General features: G+C 43.6%; 1 protein-coding gene across 5 annotated transcripts in view; it reads left to right on the top strand.

The window, feature by feature from the left end:
• enah (ENAH actin regulator) overlaps positions 1-21,929 on the top strand; it is a 115,118-nt gene that overhangs the window by 36,864 nt on the left and 56,325 nt on the right. For 4 of the 5 annotated variants that reach the window (XM_041958622.1, XM_041958625.1, XM_041958624.1 and 1 more), the window contains exon 2: positions 18,857-19,022. In XM_041958622.1, coding sequence (XP_041814556.1) covers positions 18,857-19,022 — 166 coding nt within the window. Of the gene's footprint in view, positions 1-3,023; positions 3,116-18,856; positions 19,023-21,929 lie in introns of those variants that run through there. The other variant, XM_041958620.1, reaches the window with a different exon arrangement.

Genomic DNA, 21,929 nt, shown 5'->3' with positions numbered 1-21,929 from the left:
CCAGGGCACATGGCTGCCTTCCCCTGCTTTTAAAAAGTCATTTTAATCAATCTGTCCATTAGTGTGGCCACTCCAGTTCAGGACCACACCAGTAATTGTACATAATCACAGACTATCATTTATTTTGGAATGGTGGTAGAACATGGAAACATGAGCAGAATATCTTCAGCGTTCAAACAAGCAGATCTTCCACTGCCGCAAAACCATTTTTGTACATGCGGTGCATCCATTATTTCTACTATGCTTGATGATAATTTAAGCACCAACAGAATGTGTTTGTGTGTAGGTGTATATGTGTCAGTCAGTAATGTGTTGTGTTGAGGGCTCAGTTAAGAACGGTGTTGGCTGAGAGCATCCGTGTGCACGTTAATGTGTTGAACAAAGGCATGAATATATGTCTCTCCTCGAGCCCCTGTTGTTCCGACCTCAAGAGTTTGGTACAGCCTTCCCTCGCAGCCCTGTGCGTGTGTGTGTGTGCGTGTGTCATTACCCTCTCCTCTGCTTGCTGTAATCTGTGCCCTACCCTGAAAACACAGCACAGGGCAGCCTTTACACATGCTCATAGAAAAGCGCTGCCTTATTGTTGCTGATGTCATGCCTGTCGAGCCAGCTGTCCAGTGGGAAAAAGGGGGAAAAAAGCTCTTTATTTTCAACATGTGTAGTAATTACATCAACCCTCGGTTTAGTTTGCAGCCTCCAGGATGAATCACACATTTAATTCAAACCCTGGAAAAAAAAACGTGTTCAGCAAGTTGATTGTTTGTCAGTGAAAGCTGTGGAGGAAGCTGTAACCTAATAGTGAGAAGAGCACCATAGTTCAGGATTGGACAAGACTTAAACAGTCATGTGCGACACACCAAGCCCCTACTGACCTGTCTGATCATGTAATAAAGCTTATGACAATGATGCTCAGTGCAAAGGATCATAAGCATGTTACTGGTGTGTTAGCACTGTGTCTGCATTACATTTATGAGGCTGTGACCATGTTATGAGATGGTTGTTTGCTGTTTGCCTCTGAAATGTGCGCATGTGACATTAAATCTGTTAGAATGTCTTTACATAAGATGGCCATTCAACTTCTCCTATACAGTAAGATTGGCTTCTGTAGTTCTCAAGGCATAGAGTTAGAGTTGAACAGCATTTTTGTGAAATCTGTATTGAATCTGCTTATCAAATCCATTTGAATTCAGCTGTCAGTATCTTAAGTGTTGTTTGTTAAAATAACAAAAAGATTCAGTTGAGACCTGTATATTGGTTGACTGATTAAACATGCATATATCTGACACAAACAGATGAAGCCAGCTTCACCTTATTTTTCACATGCTACTCATCACCAGTTAGAAGTATTAATTTGATGATTGATATGATATGAGGGAAAGTTTAACTATTATAAACTGCCATAGATCATTGAACTTGGGAATACTCTCCTTTACGCTGACGTCTTAAAGTACAAAAACACTCTCAGGTGATCTTTAGCTGAGTACCAGACGACAGTGACTTTCAGCGACCACACTCGCTGGTCAGCATCCAAGTTTCATTCTGACCTTTGGGAAAGTTACCTGCAGCATTAACTTTAATTATTTCCAGCTGATATGATCTGCCAGTAAGGTTTGCGGTACAGTAAACATCAGCTCAGTGGGAAAGCCCAAATGTTTGGCTGAAAACACCCTCTAAATATAGGTCCTGCCTCACAAGAGTCTCTATCTAAAGAAATCAGATATTATAACAGTGCTTGGTTATTATTTCACATGAGTAAACGTAATGATGGCTTATGTTCATATTCTTAAGTAACCTCATAACATTTGAGTTCATTATTGGCTCCGTTCAGTTTGCCGTGCTCTGATGCATGACTTCACTCTACATACTGTATGTTGTTCTTCAGCCCGCTGCCAATTGATTACAGCGGAAATGAAATGAGTGGAAATGAGGTGCAGTGTAGTCATACAGAAACAGGCCTTCAATATGCTGCACACAGATGCACAATATTTAGACAGTGGATGTAAAGCCTTGCAGTGTGGCTGCGAGTGTCGTTGTGCCGTGAAAAGGAGAATCCCTCCTGACAGGACTGCGTGTTTGTCAAACGCTGGGAAGCGCTCGACTAATCCTCGTTCCAGTGCCACCGAACATCACTAATTCCGGCTGCTCATTCTCCCTCACTCTCTTTAGCATATTTATTTTGGAGAGAGTGAGAGCGATGAGTTGGGTGGGTGTATGGCGAGTTAGAAATAGAAAGAGTGCGAGTGCGTGGAGAGTCACACAGATAAAAGCAGAGCGTGGAGCTGGGAGGGAGGAGGGGAGGGAGCCACAGGCAGATGAAAGAGGGAGAGATCAAGTGAGAGACAAAAGGTATGAGATCGATGTAGCACAGGGAGCCAGGCGAGGGAGAGAAAAGTGACAGAGCAATAGAAGAGAAGGAGCCCCCCCATCCCTTCTTGAACCCTCCCTGAGCTCAACTGAGCTGAGCTGTGTGATACCACCGCGGTGATTTCCCCCAAACAGCTCGCCAACAGCCTCCGCCACGGAGCCCAGAGAGTGCAAGAGCAGGAGGGCTGTGGAGGAGCAGGAGCCTGTTGCCTGGATACCCCTGCTGTCGCCACGGCGGCGCGAAGCCAGGATTGAACCGCGTTTGCTGGCTGGTGCTGCTGCCATGGGAGAAACACAGCTGGCCGACTGTCTTCACGGCTCCCTCGCTCGCTGGCTGACTCGCTGACATCGCACATATGAATAAGGAAGGAATCACCCTTATACGGGGGCTTTGAGCAGAGGAGGTGGGAGGCTGGGGGTGGGACGGGTTGACTGGCTCTCTGCCTTGGATGATGAAGAAAGCTGTTCGGTAGAGAGGGAGAGAAACCAGCGAGATTACCTTGGCTACCGACTGACGGAGAGGCAGCTGGGGGAGACCCTGAGACAGGAGAGCTTAGGAAGTGGAAGGCTGGTAGGAGAGGAGAGGAGAGAGGAGAGGGGCTGGCTGGGTTAGTTCAGCAGGAAGGGTGGAGGTAGCAGCTGGCAGGCTGTGTGGAGCCATGCAGATCCAGTCTTCTAGTCCACAGTCCAAAGCCTCCAGCTTCATCCTCAGTCAGAGATGTGTGCTGGCCTCCAAAATGGAAATCCACCGGTACGTAACTGCTGTCACAGAGTCATTCAAGTGTCTTCCTCTTCTGTGTTTCTTCATTAACCTTCATTAACCTGTCTGTCTGTATCGCTGCTCATTGTTGATTAATGAGTGGCCAAGGCCTCAGGTCTCAGAAATGAGTGTTTCTGTTGATTAGTTGTTTAACTGAGTTGATCTGAAGACAACAAAGGAGAAAACCTCAAGTGTCACAAAGAATGTAGCTCCAGATAAACAGTCTCTGTTCATATTAGCACCAACCTGATTACACCTTCTGTGGAGCCCACCCATGGACGATATGGCAACAAGAATGGTCCTTATAAATTTTAATTGGTATTTATCAATATAGCATCCTGATATTGACAGATATTTTTTTGTGAAACTTAAGAATATGATTCATTAACATACATAAAATGACATCATGTAAACATTTAACTGTAAAAACATGCTTTATCTGCCCTAACAAAACAAAGTTAATTTACCTTGCAACTGAAAATAATGGTGTTGGCACTGGGATGGGACCTTTTCAGGTGTTGATCAAGATTTGCTGTGTTTCCTGTCTTGGCTTTCACTGACTGACGGTGTATTTTGCAAATCGTTCCAGTGTTTCGTCGCTTTTGAGATATCCAAATGGCTTCGATATAACAGATGAAATGTTACCTTTTTTCTGAACAGTTTCCTCAGCTCTGTAGGTGAACGTGAGTTCACTCTCAGCACTTTAACATAGAGTATGGCTGTGTGAAACACAGTGGGAGGGGGCAGAGAGTTACTGCAAGTTGGTGTTCTCTTAATTGAGCAGGTGTTTGATGAGCTGTTCATACTGTCTCCCTGTGTTGCACTTCTGGATAATGAGCATAAAATATATCCTAATGTGTGTTTCATTCCCTCTGCTGTGAGCTCTGCTCTGAAGTTACACTGCTGTCCTCTCTGTGTGTGAGGAGCTCAGCCTCGCCCTCCTGCAAACAGGCAGCGACACAGAGAGGCCAAAGTCACTGTTGTGTCCCTCTATTCAACTCGTGCTCACATTCACTTTCTTGGATTTATAATCACGGCTGTGGTGAGCATCATTAACTGTGAGTCATTCTGGATCTGCTGCATTTATAATTCATTCAATGCATCGCCCTTAAAGGTTTGAAAAATGACAATATGGACTTTCCACCTTCTAACTAGCAGATAGCAGTTTTATCCACATGATTAATAGTCTGAGTGCCTTATTTAAAAGCTACTTGCAAAATGCAGAAGCTGTTGCTCGCTTTCAGTTTCATATTGAAATCAGGGCCGATTCTGGCTGTGAGAGAATGATGCTCCTGTTCGAGTCAACTCTGAAGGATTTCCCCTCTCACGCCTGTGTGCCTGCCTCCCTGAGGGCTTGATTAGGATACAGCGAGCTGCATCGCTAACCTCCACATCTAGCAGCTGTAACGTAATGTTAAGCAAGAAGATGCTGCTTAATTATTGATGCAGTTTGCTAAAATGTCAGAAAACATCTTTCTTTGGCTCAGTGGTCCAGATGTTATGGTGGATTCTCTTTGGCACTCTGTAAAGAGAGGCTGCAGGTTGTGAGTGTTTTTGTGGTTTATAATCAGAGAATAAAATAAACAAATCCCTCTTGAAGCGTCTGAACGGCCTAATGAACCAAGAGACGGTCATTCAGCAACATGATCTGTGCTCAAGCCCAGCAAGAGTCCACACTGTGTCAGTGTCCTTTAGCCAGTTACTGAATGTCCCAGCTCCAGGGATGATGGTATGTACCTGACCTCTGACCTCCCTGTGGACAAAGACAGAAACACAAATACCCTGCAGCATCAGTCAGGCACTGCTTTGCATCACAAGTGAATATATTTCTGCAGTGGCATTTAGAATATAAGCTAGTGACTGAACACGGGGTGGTGGCTCGCCAATTTGAAATGCAGAATTATTAGACCTATGAAACGGTTTCTGGCCTTTGTCTGGCGGCTGTGATCACTCTCAGCCTATTTGATTTGGAGCCTGGACCTGGATTTCTTTTCTCCCTGCAAGGTAAACATGTTCTAAATCTAAATCTGGTTAATGTCAGTCACCAACTTTGTCTCGTGGTAGAAGATAAAGTAGAAGACTCTGCAGCATTCAGCGAAAGTAGAACCGGACAGTGGGATTTAAACATCGGGGAGTGCCGGTAGGAAAGCCGGGCGGCGTGCCACAGTGGTGTGCTGTCGCCACACACACTTCACACTAAAAAACAACTCAGAAAGCAAAGGAAATGATTCCAGAATCCAGTGTTTCATCAGCCTCCTCTTTCAGTCAGTCACAGTGATTTTGTGATTAGCTTGATGGATAAGGTGAGCTTAGCTAGTTATTCCGGTCTGTCTGTCTTTCTGTGTGAGCAACATACTGTGTCAGTCTTGTGCCCAGACCAGTGTGTGTGTTTGTGTGATGTATTCCCAGAATGTGTCATGCCTCGGAGTGAGAAGTGATTGATGCCCAGCATTATATGGTGGCACCTACATCAAAAACAGCTCCACAAACACACACTCAGAGTGTGATCTGCAGATGTCTCCACCCCAGCCAGTGTTTAAACACAAGCAAGCTCAAGCTACATTTAAGTAAAACTCATTAGCACTAAAGATGCTCATTACATTTCCTCGAAAAGAAGGATCCTTTGTTTTGTCATTTAAACGGTGATGAAACAGTGTTCAAATTAAAAGGCAAAAGAGAGGCACTGTGTTTGTGGCGGTTTGTAAACAGTCAAAGCAATAAAGCCAACAAAAGAAAACCAAAGATGTGCATGGAAAACATTAACACTTGAGGACGTAGACCAGCAGAAATAATCAGATTGCTGTAGTTATTGTTTGTGTCATTTTGAATTCTGTCCTCACCTAAAAGAGCAGACTTTCACAGCAGACTTGTCATAGCAAGAAAATCGTAGGTGTTACTAATAGCGATAGCGATGGCTCTGTTCCATTAGAGTGTACCAGTAAGTCATGACAGTGTGACAGTGAACCAGCACGCACATTTCCAGGAGGCTGAAACTGAAGCAGCTAAATAGGATTCAGCCATCAGTCATTTGATCATTTGTAGCCGTTTTCCCACTGCGACATGTCGAAATGCTTTGCATGAAAAGGGTCTAGTTCGTATGACTTCAGGTGACATACAGCAACTCTTTTTATCCACTACACCGAAGAAGAATTCCTCACTCACATTCCCACAAGTCACCTATGGTTGCCCACAAGGGACAATCGTCCCATTCACAGGTGAATATTTGGCAACTCAACAGAATTTCACAGGTTCACACATTTGGCCTCAATCCACTGTTGTGTTGAAACAAGCCAATGCAGTCACTCGCCTGAGGGCTTCGATTGTTGGTTTCCGTGGTTATATACATGGAGCGAACGCAGGAGTGCTGCCCGGTCCGGTCCAGACCTGCTCTGTGGTCAATGTGTTCCCTGTCCCTGTGTGAATGGGAACGTGATTGGACTCTTGTAAAATGTGCCAGGCTCCCGGTTAACACACAGGCTGCACTCTTAACCCTGGAAACACCCTGCAATATACCACTGTGTGTGTGTGTGTGTGTGTGTGTGTGTGTGTGTGTGTGTGTGTGTGTGTGTGTGTGTGTGTGTGTGTGTGTGTGTGTGTGTGTGTGTGTACTAACATGCACACTTTGTCTGTAGAGAAAACAGAGTCTGGAGGGTGTTAGGGTCCCACAGCCATTAAGCGTCACAGTACGTGAAAGAGATGTTTGCAAACTAACAAGCTTCTGGAAACAGGAACGTTTTCAGTTGGCTTTTTTGTCTGCAAGACTTCCTGTTTTTCTGTCATTTCTTAGTGATGTTAGGCCTGACTTTTAGTGTTTGTTTGTGTATATCTCATCCTTACTCTTTGCTCATTTACTTGGTTTCCACTGTTTTCTCACTTTGAGGATAGTTTCCCAGGAGTTGCTGCTTGAACATGGTAACTGCTTTTCTACTTGAAATGACTTCTGCTTTCTCCCACTGCGTCCTAACCAATCAGTCGGCAGTAAAAGTCAGCCAAATGTGTCTTACACCTATTCTTTGGATTGTTTGCAACTCATTTGACAAAGTGTGCCATTCCATTTAGTGAAAGGTCAGACAGCGTTGTTGAGGGGATCCTCACCCCGCTCTCCAGGGGGTGATCACAATGATGCTGGTTACCATGGTGATGAAAAGGGCAGAGTCATTAAAGGCAATGAGAGAGGGGGAGCCACCTGTGGATCCCTCCTCCAGGGATTTGCCTCTTCAGTCAGCTAATGATTTCTGGGAGTGAGTTGCTCCAAGCCTGATTGAATCCAAGTGGATTCTGTGTATCCTTAAACAAGTCTGGTGCCTGAATAGGCCAGTCGATGGTCCAGGTAATTGCTTGGCAATAATAGTTTACACCATAATAACCTGCATTAGGTGACTAGGAAATAATTAGGAAACAACAAAGCAGCACTCTTGTAATGTAGCAGTGATGTGAACTTTCATTCTCAATTACATTTAATAGTGCACACATGAATCTAAGTCTATCTAAGTGCGTTCAGTTCCCTGGTTAGGATGCTTCCCTACTCAGCCCCTCCCTCAAAGCAGCACATGCTTCAGCTGAGTGTTCACTATCTTATCTCACTTCCTCACTGAACAGGAAGAACGATGCAGGAAAACTACAGCTGCACAGAAATCTGTGCAGTCGCTTGTGCACATAGAGTGTCCTTGCTGATATCTGCATCTGATTATATTGAAATTAGAGAACAGACTCAGAATAGGCCATTTAATCCCCTGATCTACAGCTTGAATGGATTACCTTGTTCTCAGCATTTTCTTATTTGGCTGTTTTCCTGTTCCAGTTGAGATAAAGCAGATATACTGTTAGCTGCGTTGAGCTGTGTCGGCTAAAAATTGAATTGGATAGTTTACTCCAAAATGAGAATAAAGCACTTTTAAAGCAGAATTAACACTTAAATGATGTATTGGATCAAATGTAAATGCATCTTACTGCGTCTACTGCATTTCAACTGTGAACTCCTTTCAAACAGAATACAGTTATCCAAAGCACAGTGGGGGATGAACATGTTTGTCTGTGTAAAGATGCAGACAGTATCAACCATAAGCTTTCATTACCCGCAGATATACTTTGTCATTTGACACACCTACGCCAGAGTTGGGTGCTATGACAATGCAATAGCATGGGATGATAGGGATTTGTGAAACACGGCAGATTTTACTTTACTTTGTCTACCACTGTATCTACCCACTTAGCTCTAGTTGTATTTTGGGCATTTGCTTTATGGTGATATTAGATTTACTGCATCTTTGTATCAACCTGAGATGCCTTGATCTTTACGAGAAGGTATTCAATTAACTGGGTTAGCCAAAAACAAGCATCGCAAACAAGTTATTTTGCCAGTCACGGCTTCTCATTTGAATTTGCAGAAATGTTGTGTATTTACATTTCCCTCTTTACATATCACTGTTGACACACACCATTATAGATGGCTTTATCCACATCACCCACTTGTTTCTACCATTCCGGTAGAAACAGGTGGGTGTCAATTAGCATTTTGGGACAGAAAAGGTGCTCAGATGTAACTGCTGAAGACGTATTCTTATGTGAGTGTAAGCACAGTGAGGCCAGAGCTGGTATGTTTTTGGTATTTGTTGGCGAGGAGCCACATGTTAATGGCAGGCGTAAATGCCCTTGTGATGGCCTTAACATTTTTTTTTTTCATTTCACTCTTCCTAATGAGCTTTTAATGTAGTAATTTCATGCAGTAGGTTGTCATTTTTAGTCACAGTTTTAGAGTGTGGGAGCTGTGTAGCCCTTTGAGACGGTGACTGATAAAGCACTGTTGCAAATGTAAATGACAAGTGTAACTCCTTATTGAATCCTGCTCAATCTATTGGCCACACTGTGACCTTTGTTCACAGAAACAGACCTGAGAACCATCACTCCGTTTCTGAAAGTGGCTGTGGCTGTTGGTGTGGGTGGAGGAGGTGTCTGTGTGTCTACCTGCCACACAGACTGTGGGCTGTGCTGGATTATATATAGCCACCAGTGGCGATGGCTTCTTTGTCACACCTCAGGTGTTTTCACCGCCATCACGCCACACACTGGCCCTCTCCTGCTCCATGTCTTTCTGTCCCACCATCTGGTCGAGTGGATGACTCACACTCGTGAGCGGAAGGTATTTTCTCATGGTTCCAACATATCAGAGTGTGTGTTTGTCTATATGTGTGTATCAGCAAAGGAGAAAGTAGGTAACCTCCATGCAGCCAAACAGCAGTTCATGAATGAACCTGGACACACCTGTACTCCTGCTCTCATTCCCACACTCTTTCTCTGTTTTTAGTGGCGCACAAACCTCCGCCCGTGCACGGCTGTGTTGCCAGGGTGACGACTCGGTTTGCAGTTCCTATAAAAAGGCAGCCGGGTTGCAAAGGGGAGGCGATGGGGAGTCCAGTGTAGGAGGGTGGGGCTGTGGATCACCGCCTTACACTGTGCAGTGACCGGCTGTTGTCTGATGGGCCTATTCATTACTTTCAGCTTGGATTTGTGGCATGGCTCAACTCCATCACTGAAATGCCACACTAATGATTAGATGAATGGTTTAGAATTAGATTAATGGTTTCGTGCGTCTGTAATTTCTCCCAGCTCAGTTTAAACAGGAAGTTGTTGCCACTTAGAAAGATGCAGTTTGCAGGTGGTGTAATGAAGGCAAAGGCAAGGACAATTTAACCACAACTCTTCATTTGTACAGGTCTGATTCAATAGGCTCAAACTGAGATTTAAAGGTCTATAATGAAAGTGTTTTGTACAAATATTGTATTATTGTACAGTAGAAACCAACCTCTACACATATACGTACGCACACATATGTACATGCAAAGTACAATAACAGTAACAATGTAAAGTAGCATTAAATAACGGGGGGGACTCAAATAAAACCCTTAGAAGAAAGTCAGTAGCATGTTTATATATGAGATAAACACAATTATTAGACTAGTCAATTACTTTTTTAGTTGATGACTATTAAAATGCAGCAGTCATGAAAGTCCTAGCTCATACCTCTCCACCTCTGTTCCTGTCAGAGTGTAAACACTGCAGCACCTCCCCCTCCTCTCCCTGTTTGCTCAGTAGGGGTGATGAGAATCCAGAATGTTCCGTGAAGCTGAGGCCACCGTGGCCCTCAAAGGGTTTATGGCGAAACAGCGAAAGTTTAAGTCTTTGAGTTTCTTGTGTGTGTGCGTGAGAAATGTGTGTGTTGTTTTGGGGGGATGGGCTTGGCGTGTGTTCGCTGAACAAAGAAACGTAAAGCCAAGTTCTGAGAATGTTTGTGATGTGTGTAACTTGCATGTAACACATGCACTTGTGTCTGAGATAAGTCTGCACACACTCAGTGTGTCTGTGGCTGTTGGCATGTTGTGCTTGTTGATGCCTATACAGCACATGCTCTTATGTGTCTGAGTGTTTGTAATAGAGTGCTGGATCAGCTCCCACGTAGTGGACAAATGGATGTGCCAGTTGTGAACAGAGCTTTTTGCTCAGGTAACTTGTAACTAGATTAACATTACAGTGAAGCAGTGTTAGATAGCAGATAAACAGATTTAATCCAATCCTTACATCCATCAGTGTTCTCTCGGGAGGGGTTTGGGTTGTTGGTTGTTATTGGATTAAACTTTGAAAAAAAAAAATCAACAGATTATCTGACAATTAAATTAATCATTAGTTGCAGCCCTAAATATGTTTCAGCTTTACAGTATGTTGGACTTTGATAGCGGTTCTATTAAGTTGCAGATGGGGGGAGATATCAGTAATGAGGAGAGTAAAACCCGTTATCAAAGTGGTCATTGTTTTGTGTTTTGTCTTGGGATTAAAAATGGTGAAATGAAATGATTTCAACAATCTGAAACCGTTTACAAACCTCTGATGGTCCCTTGACCCCACTTTAGAATCCACTGTCTTAATTTATATTATTCCAAACACTGGCACAATACCTGCAGGCGGTTGCTAAACAGGGACTTTCTCTTGTCCGTGGGGCCTCTGCTGGTCCTCCCTGCCTGCCCCTGATCACTTCCATATGGGCTGGAAGCACTCTACATACTCTGCACCACACCATAAGTGACTGCTGATTAATGAGAGAGAGAGAGAAAGAGACAGGAGACAGAAAAAGACAAATGAGCAAAAAATGGTTTGAGGAGGGTGGTGGGAGGGCAAGTCAGTGGTGCTAATGGGGGAAAAAAAGAAGGTGCAAGTTGGAAATTGAAGACATGGTCGCAGAGCGAGGAAAAGAAAGGATGCAGATGTGGTCGGGATGTTCTCCAGAGCTTGTCCATCCTGAAGCTCCTTCCTTCCGTCCAAGGCCAGCTGCACTCCCCCCTGAACAAACCCTCAGGTCACCCCTCAGTCCCAGTATACCTCTCTCTCTTTCTTCCCCTCTCGTTCGTTTTCATAGCTGGGACTCCCCCCTGGATTCCACGCCCAAGCTTGGAAAAGCCTTCTTTAACATTTGTGTTTTTATTATTCTGCTTGCATGTTTTGTTTCTGCTTCACAGGATTTATCATCCTCCCCCAGCTTGGAAAGAGCTGACTCTGGCCTTTCAGAGCAGAGCGTCAGTTTATTGTTGGATGGTCTCGAGCCAAACTGCAGAGAGCGAGTCAATTTAGGGAGAGAGACTGAGACAGAGAAGTAGCCCGAGAAAAGAAATACCTCTGCCATGAGTCAGTTACCAATTTATCTATTTTAATCACAGCCTCAAAGTCTTGAACTGTGTGCAGCAGGGACATTGTACACCTTTTTGTCAATGTGTCTCCTGTGAATGAGAGTCATCCTGTAACAGAAAGCAGCTGATTGAGTGAGTACCAGCAGCTGAAATGTTTACAGTGTCAGTGATTTCATAGGAAGCAGTGAGAGGAAATATACATCTGTTCAGGCCAAAACATATCCCAGAGAGTTAAATGAAATTAGCCTCATAACTGAGACATGAATGAATGCTGTAAACAAACAGCTGTTCTATGTCAGCAAAGTGCCATAAAAAAAGCTTTGATTAGAGTGCTTTACAACTCTTCCTTAACTGGAAATACACAACAACATGAGGAACTGTATAGAACCAGCACTGCAGCTTGTTCGATGTTGTCGGTTGGTTTTATTCACAGATTCCAGTACAGCAGCAGAGGAGAGGATAGTGGTGCTCTCACAGCATGAACTCAAAGACTTTACAGTAACAGCTGTAGTGGCTTTCTCTCAGTTAGTGCTGCAACTCATGATTATTTTCATTATCCATTAGTCTGCCGGTTGTTTCCCCGATAAGCAGGTTTATTGTTAGGTATATGAAATGTCAGAAAATCGTCAAAAAGGCCAGTCACAGTTTCCCAGAGCCCTAGATGACATCTTTAAATGTCTTGTTTTGTCAAAAGCCCATAGATATTCAGTTTACTATTGTGTGACAAAACCAGGGAATTTTAGTATTTTTACTTAGAACATGATTAACACAATCAATTATCAAAACAGTTGCCTGATAATTTCCTGTCAGTCAACTAATCGTTTAATTGACTCTATACGTCGCTGATATGATATGCTGGACCGGTATCAGCTCACATTCTGACCTTATGAAGCAGATCGGGTATCAGCCATGATGTGAACGATCCACATTGAATGCAGTTTTCCTGTTAACTGCATTATCGAAGTCTGTGTCTCCACTGTCACTCATGTGACCTTACATTCAATGATTGCACACTGATAGCGCACTGATATCAGATCTGTAGTCAGTATCTGAGCTGAGGTATTGGAACTGGTAATGGGAGATATTATATATTATCTTAATTAAGAAGATAATTCAGTGATTAACATCACGTTACCTGGCACGCACATTAGTTGGGTGTCAATGCCATGACCTCTGAATCCCAAGGGGTCTTTTAGGATCTAATGAAAATAAGTCTTTCCTCATTAATTAACTAATTTGAACACATTTTTAATCAGCTCATCATCTATCCAGAGGAAACCTGTGGTGTATGGCCTGTACGGTGACATGATTTAACACGCTGATACCACAGTCACACTGATAAGTACTGCACAGTCAGAGGGAACAGTGGAGCTGGCATGACAAAAATGAAATCATCATTCATCGCCTGGGTTTGTCAGATTGTTTCTGGCTGACACAGTGAATGATTGCAGTTACCCCTTTTTGGTTTGGTTCTATTTTTAGACAAGTCGTTCGGCTGGTTATGTAACCTTGACCTATCAGCAGCGAAATTACTCACAATTTCCACCCGTAGTGATGTCGTGAGTCAGTAATCAAAAATCTGGACTATTTTGTCGCTAGACACTAAGCAGGTGATCAGAACTTTCAGTAGCACTGTAGGACAGTATTGAATGTATCGTCTGGCCAACTAGATCAACAACCAAGCATCAGGAGAGACCAACCAGCTGAGATCCTCCTCTCTAGCTGTGGCCTCTCAAGGACCATCTGAGATGCCGAGTAAGCATCCTTCTGCCTCGAGCCTCGTGCTTCTTGTTATCTCTCTTTGCCTCCACTCCCCTTGCCTCTCCTCGCTCCTGCGCTCCCTCGCTCTCTGCACACCCACACCCTGCCCCCCCACCGTATCCTGGCAGGATGTGACATCACGGCGGTGAAGCCCCTGGAGCCGTTCTGTTCCCCTTTGAAGTCAGAACCGTTCTTAACTCGGAGCCTCATTAACATTAATGAAGGAGATGAAAATATTCTCATCTCATATCCCATTCTCCATTCCTATTCTCGTCAGATCTGCAGATTCTTCCTCTGTGTGAGTGTGTGTGTGTGTGTGTGCGTGTGTCTTTCCACTCCATTAGAGACCTTTTAGCAAGCAAGTGATGTCCACATATGTGTCTGACTGGGCTGGAGGCAGAGAGCTTTCTGAACAGGATTGCTGTGGTTTGTCTGTGCATGATTTTGGTAGATTTTTCTGTCTTAAGTTGGACAATATACAGACAAACACAATATACAGCCCAATAACGCACCTTATTTATTAGAATGAGCTACGTACCGCAGCTGCCGGCAAGGCCACGACTCTAGAAAAACATCGGGAACTCCAGTGTATAATGTAAACATACAAATGGCACTTTGGGCAGACAGGCTGCTGGGCAGAAAGTGTAGTAGTGTTGACTTAGTGTGCAGCTGACATGTTTAGTGGAAGGGTTAACAAGGAGATGAGGAGGGTCAACGGGACTAGATTACACCAGTCAAGTACTTAACAAGCAGAAATCCACATCTCACCTGATTGTTTCTGACATCATATCTCTAAAGCAGATGCAAGGACAAAGGGGCAATGCGTTAACACAGACTGTGCAGTACCCTCAATGAGGAATGATTCTGCCATTAATGTAAATGAAAGATAATTGTAGTTTCTCTCCCCGGTAATGTATTCAGCGTCTGGCTGAGGGCGAAAGCAGCATAAATGTCAAAGTAATTCAGTAACAGTAAGCAACTGTGTCATGTCTGCTTCACTCTGTGCTCCACAGATATGTTTTAAGGGGATTTTCCCTTCGTGTCTCATGTTGTTTTTTTTTGTTCTAGTCCCCACATTTTCTTCCTCTCAAAACACTTTGGGATGGATTCCTCTGGCTTTCAGCTCACAGCGGTCATAAAGAAGCGGAGCATTGGGGCCTCCAGCCGAAACACGCACACTTATGGTGTAATCACCCTCCACACACATGCGAACCTCAGTGCATTCACCACACAAAAATGTACAGTCAAGAAATGTGCATGTGTGTATTGCGCATGTAATTCGTAGAGACACATGCACAGTGTGGTGGAGGTTTGTGGCTCAGACCATTGCAGGCAAAGGCTGCGGTCTCTGCAGTGGTCCTGAACTTGAAATTATTCCATGGTATGAGAACATGCTGACATCCTATCTGACCAAAGTCAGTCACCACAATCAACAAAACATGCAGCAATGCAGTCATTATTTTTTACCACTAAGATGTGATTGTTTAAAGTGCCCTCTTTGATTGGTTGCATGCGATCAAGTGAACTACCGAGCCCCAAATGAGAGTGTAGAAGAGACTCCGGGGAGGTCAAATCACACAGATTAAATCCCCTGTTAAGAGAAATTTTCCTTCTGCCTATTGTAGGCACATACGTCTGGAGCCAGGAGGAGCTCAGTGTGTGGTTTTTCAAAGACTGGAAAAAGAGGGAAAGGACGAGCCTGCTTCTGTCCAAGGGTTAAAAACAGCACAGTTAAAGCTCCAGGAAGTCACTGCATCTGGACAAGAAGTAGTCCCGCACAAACCCCCCCCCACACGTGCCATGCTTTTCTCACTTTTAGAATCATTATAAGTAAAGATCTGCGCAAAATTCAAATGTCATACAACAGACACCATGGCAACCAACAGCAGTCCCTGGTAATGTATTCAGCGTGAACTCTCAGTCCGACAGTAGAGGTTGACAAAACAGGCACAAGAAAGAAAACTATTACACTACTTCACTTACGCTGAGAAAGAGGAACTCGGCCGACATTTCAAAGCTCCGATCCCATGCCACAGCTTTTTCTGACCTCGCGGTTGCTCACAGTTGTTGTGGCTCTGCTTGATGGATTTACTTGTTTACCGAAGTGTCGCTGAGTCTGAATCTGCAGACCAGCCGGAAAGATCAGGGCTGGGGAGGCGAAGCTTTCGCCTCAGCATTCAAACAGAAGAAACAGAAATCACTTCACTGTTTTCAGAAACACTTTTGTCTTCTTCTTTTGTTCTTTTTTTAAAAAATCTCAGCTTTATTGTAGAATGACTTTGGTTGTTGTTACTGTGATAGATACCACACGTTTCCAAATAATCCCCAGCTGAAATCTCTAGTATGTGCCTAAACACATGAATGTGGGAGTGTTTGTCGTCCACTACATGTAACCACTGTAGCTGCTGCTCTGAGCCTCTGTGAAAAAATAAATGGATCTTTGCCTGGTTTAATTAAGATGTAAGGTTTCATAATTTGCCTGTAGAATATGTAAAAATCCTCAGCTCCGGCAGTAAGTCATGAATTACTTATCCTGCCTTCATTTATTTTCTCCTCTCCATTACCAGCTCCCGGTTGTTTCCACTCGTTTAATGTAAGATACGGGCTGAGGTGCTAACTCTTAATGCAGCATGTTAGAGATCTGTGATTTAAAAAGGCTGGAGATTCAATCGTAATGTGAGTTCATCCGCTGCTGCAGGGTGTTATCACAGCTCAGCTCCTGTCCCCATAATGAAGCACATTAGCAGAGGTGTGAAAGAGTTTGTAAAAGCTGGATGTGTGTGGAGGTGTTCGTGTGCATACATGTGGTTTACATATGTGTGTGTGTGTGTGCATGTGTATTTAACTTTGTACTCTACAGCACAAGCACACAATACACAAAGGAGATAAATGGTTCAGAGCCGTTTCAGGAAGATTCAGCCTTTTTACAGAAAGTTGTCTCAAAGTTGGAGTGAGACGCATGTCAAGTAGCTTTGTTACACGGAGCAGACGGTTTGTGCTGCTGTGTGTCTGTGTGTGCACGTGGCAGAGCCTCTTTCACACCTCACGTTCACACCTCACATTCACACAAGTGTTTTCGGTGGTCAGCGTGGACTCTCATTTTCATGCATTTCCAACCTCGAAAACAGATCCTTTTGAAAGCACGAGGTGTGTGTGTGTCTCAGTGGAAGTGGATCTGTCCTCCTATCATCACCTCCCTCCCGGCTCTCTTCACTCCTTCTTCAATCTTTTTTTTTCCATCTCCCCGAGCAATTTTTGCCTGTCATTTATTCCATTTTTACGCTCTGTGCTTCTCAATCTCTCCTCCCTCTGCGTCTTACTCTTCTCCTCTCACTTTCTGCATCTTTATGTGCATGTATTCAGGTCGTCAGCATTGCATATCAATAGTAAGAAGTTATAGTAATGCAATGAATCATTTTCTCTCTCACAGCAGCTCGCGTAGTTACACTCAGTACACTGTGGGTGTCAGACAGTTTGATATGAGAGCACATTAAAAGGGCACTCTAGCAATTTTATTAATAAATGTCTAGAGTCCACTGTACACGATTTGTGGCGCAGGTGTGAATAGGGAATAAAACAAAATTGATCCATTTAATGTGGCTATCACTTGTTACAAAGATATATAATGGAGGCAGGATGTTTTGCAGTTTAGCAATAAGCGTTATGACATCAGTGAGACTTCACTAATCCCAAGCATCTTTTTCTGCACTATGTTTGGAAAAAGAAGAGTTTCACATCAGAGCATATCAGACAAAATACACACTGATGCTGATATCTGTGATGGGTCGATAGAATCAGCCGATCAGTATGTCAGTCAGGCTCTATAGTGGTCAGTTTGCTTGTCAGGAGCAGTGTTACGCCGCCTGTGAAAAGTTCTGTACTGTCTTGTGTGTCTCTGGAGAGCTTCAGTATCTGAGGGAATGACCCTTCTTATCTCAGATCGGGCTGGTAGACTGAAAATGTGTAAGAAATGTGTGGGGATGGTGAAAGATGTGCCCATTTATCAGGCAGCGATGGTCCAACAAAGCATCATGGCATCATGGGAAATGTAGGATCACCGTTAGTGGAGTTTCACCCATATGATGGATTAAAAATCTGGACATATCGGCACACTGTTGCATTGTTGTTGACCACTTGTTTATTTTAATCAGTCAGGTGTGAGTCACCCAACCTTATGGAACCACAGTACTAAATTGCCGGAGTGTCCTTAAAACACAAAGCACACAACAACTGCACAGTCCAGCGATCAATTACAAGGCCTGAACTCTTTGGCTTTATTTTCTCTCTGTCACAACAGAACTGCAGAATCTTGCAGCCACCCATGAAGCAGATTTCATTAGTTTTGTGCTCAAGGCCTGAAATTGTCTGAATTAAGTCTCATATGAACTCCCTCCTCGTGCTTGTATGCTAGTAATATCATTCTGTAGACTGTAGAAAATGCTAAAGGCCAAGTAGATGTGATGCATCCAAGCCAGTCTCACGCCACATATCCCCCCTCTGGTGTGTGTGTGTGTGTGTGTGTGTGTGTGTGTGTGTTGTTGAAGGCAGTCATAAACCAGATTATTAGTAATATGTCTTGAAGGACTGTGGAGTGATCTGAAGAGCTGTGGATTTAGGGCGAGTTGTTCAACCTGATTAATGGCAGCACTGATGACTTTTGCTTGCGTAATATGTTTTAGATTGTGATTCAGTTTAGTTGAAACCAGAGTGCTGTGTTTAATAACAAACATTGATTAGAACATGAAAAATAGCTTACTGAGTAGAGAAACAAATACAGTGGCAATGCAGCTACACGAAAAAGAAGAAACAGTGAGGGCAAAAAGCCACCAGTGCAGTATGTTGCAGCAGTAGAGTGGACAGCCATTCATTTTGCAGTATCTTTTGTGTGTGCAGCAGGGTCACGCTGACCGGAGCACAGACACTGGCGTGTCTTTTTAATTACAGCAGTAGTTTCTGGCAGAGCAGGCTGCACTCTCACAAGGTTTGACTGCATACCTGTTGCATCACCATCGAATCTGTAATCACAGTTCAGAACATCCTTCAGGCTATTATGACTTTAATACAACATGTGTTCAGTCTGAAAGGTTTACTTCAAAGAGGAAAACAAAAGAATATAAAACGAGGAGAAATTAAAGATTGTTAACAAGCTCCTTGGGGCCATATGAGCTGGCATCAGCAAACCACAGTACACCGTGTTTTTGGGAATGATCTGCTCATCTGAAATGCACGTCTGACGGTCAGATCGTACTGTGGTTTTGTAGATCGTTAATGATTTTCTCTCCTTGTCTTCCTGCAGTGAACAGAGCATCTGCCAGGCGCGAGCCGCCGTCATGGTGTACGACGATGCCAATAAGAAGTGGGTCCCAGCGGGCGGTTCTACGGGCTTCAGCAGAGTCCACATCTATCACCATACCGGCAACAACGCCTTCCGCGTAGTGGGCCGCAAGATCCAAGATCATCAGGTCAGTGGATGAGACAAGTGTGGGCGGTTTTCCCTAATTCCTGTACACACATGGAACTCTTATTCATGCAGTGCATCATGTCAATTGGACATATATATATATATTTAGTTTCAGATATCCAATGATGCCAACACAGGACTTCATAGCTAGAGAATCATGTGTACACATGCTACTAGCTATGAAGCATCAAATGTAACAGTGTGGGTGCAGCACTCTCAAGGTTGACAAAGGGCTGTGAATAATTGATAATGACCTCAAAGCTTGTTAAATCTAATATGTATGTAATACAGTTCAAAGAATCTAAGGTTGTCAGCAGATATGAAGGACTGAGGAGCTACACACAAACTTTAAGAGGAAGTGAGTTTATAAAGTGTTCCCCAAATCTTTGTTCATTGCTATTTTATCTCTTGCAAGAGGCTTTTTTTTTGCAGCCAATCACAAGTATTTTTAGGAAAAATGAGTGTGTTTTGTTGAAGTACACAGACAGTGTTTCCTCACACTCTGTGCGCCACTGTGTGGGAAAAAAAGACATTTTGGAACGGGAGCTGACATGGAAATGAAAAATGGTGGTAGCCAAATTAGAAATACAGACACACACACACACACACACAGAGTTGACCTTCCGCTGTTCCACTGTGAGCGTTTGGCTGGCGTGCGGCAGGATGCCTCTGACTTCTACGTTCTCAAATAAAAGCTGTCATTCTGATTGTAGGAAGACACAGCACTATTTCTATCAGTGCTACAAAACAGTCAAAGCAGTACAGATATCAAATACATCTTCATCTACTTTCAAGGGTCATAGAAAAGACAAATGCAAATAGAGTTTAAGAACAAATGTTCTTTGCAGTGTGTGGTATGGTGACCCTGATGAAGGCCACAAGCTGAAACGCGGCGGTGTCACATCAGAGTGTCTCTCTTCAGCAACATTAGAGTCGTGTCATACTCGGCACTCGTCATCACTACTCACACTGTTCTGATTCACTCATCAATTCCAGTCGCTTTGCTGTGTGTTTTTTTTTTATCAGCGCTATGCTACTGTCAATGAAACGCTTCCTGTCGATGTTCCACAGTAAAAGCGAACCAGGAAAGGGGAAGATTGTGCCCTTTGTGCTGCCGGAAAGCTTTTAATGTGAAACATCTGTGCAGGAAGAGTTTCACTCACAGTACGTTATCACCAGTCGAAGAAACGGCAAAGTGGAAGTGACTGGAATTAATTACTCAGTGAAAACATTTTTCTGTTTTAAAGAGAAAGTTCAGAGTGGAGGGCATGGCATAAATTATAGCTGCGAAATTTACATTCCAAGTAAATACAGAGGAAGTGTTGAGTTTGCATCAACAGCAAATTAAGATGGGAGCAGATCAGAAAACAGGGACATGTCTTATTAATAAACTAGTTGATATATTTTGAATATATATTAAAAAGTAAAAAGGAGAACTTAACAAGACCCATCTCTAGAATAAATGACTGTCACATTAATAAATGACTGTCACATTACTCCAACACTGGAATTTTGTTATTATCCTGGCACACTTAATCCTGAAATCATGATGCAGACCGAACACAGTTCACAAACACCGGCCGAAGTGTGATCTTTGGTTAACTCATTTGTCTTTGGACGTTTAAAAACAGGAATGAGAAGTCAGCGGCTGGACGAGCTGTGTTTGTGTTTTCGGTTCACACCCCGAGCTCCAGGCTGGTTGACAGTTTATGTGGCACTGCTATCATAAGATGCACATTTCCTCTGTTTGTTTTATTCACTGCCACCTACAATAAGCATCTAGAGTTACACCAGCCCAGTTCCTTCTCACATTCACTGGCTGCTTGTTTTATTACCCGGTCCATCAGCAGCGAAAGACCAGTTACGTGAATCCCATCGCGCCTGCCAGAGAGACATTATAATAAGCACAGAAATTGACACTGGATTATTTCCTGCCGGGTTAAAATAAATTCTTCCGGCGCCAGCGCTAGACCTTGTATTCCATAAACTAGCAGATTGGTTACAGGCTTTAGCGCTGGAAGTGCTGTTTATTGGCTAAAGAAATACTGCGCTCTCAGGAGAAAATATCACCTTTTTGAAGGCTGGTCTCAGTACAGTTTAATCTTTTGGTTTCACCATTAGCTTTCCAAAAACTGCAACATAAGCTTTTACCCACTGGGTCCCTGTAGGGGAATGTTTTGGATTCAGTCTCTTATTAATTTGGACATGAGATGACACAGTGATTATAAGATTAAGCCACATTACATATCTTTTCAGGGTATTTCAGCTATATCAGATGAAAAGTCACATAATGATGAGTGTGTGTGTGTGTGTGTTTATCACTCCCACATTTCACAGTGTCAAACTTCTCTGATTACGATGCAGATTAAGATCCTCCAGTTAAAAATGCTTTTCACGTCGTGAGCATGGCGGATGCAGAGGTGGAGAGAGGAGCATGTGCTGTTGCCACAGTCCCTCAGGTTCTCGAGGTCCCAGCCTGACACCCACTTCTCTGTCTCAATAACTCAAAGAGGTGTAGCTCGAGGCGTTTCTGCTTGGCCGTGTGCCCAGGACGCTAAAATTGTCTGATGTTAGCATTGAGAGCACCTTAAACTCCCAGTGAGTGGATCATAAAAATGACTTTACGAGCAGGTAAAAATGACCTTTTACAGCGTGATAGCAACAGAGTCCCAGTGTTGGCACTCTGTGTTTAATGAGATTGGGCTTTTTGGCGGGATACGAGCAGTTAGTTTTGAAGCATCTTTGTGATTTTGTCAGCTTGGGAGCAGGTAGACAGCGGCAGTGTCATGACTGAGAGAGAGAGTGACTGAGACCACAATGCTTTTCTCCTGGTTTTATGTCTGTGTTCGTGCTGCTGAGCCACAAATCTCAGGTCAGCCTTGAAATGTGCTGTCACATTCAAGCCTTC

This window comes from Chelmon rostratus, chromosome 18 (genome assembly GCF_017976325.1).
Source record: "Chelmon rostratus isolate fCheRos1 chromosome 18, fCheRos1.pri, whole genome shotgun sequence".
In the NCBI taxonomy this organism is placed as follows: Eukaryota; Metazoa; Chordata; class Actinopteri; order Chaetodontiformes; family Chaetodontidae; genus Chelmon; species Chelmon rostratus.
Note: the sequence above shows the minus strand (reverse complement) of the source record. Positions and strands in the feature narration are given on the sequence as shown.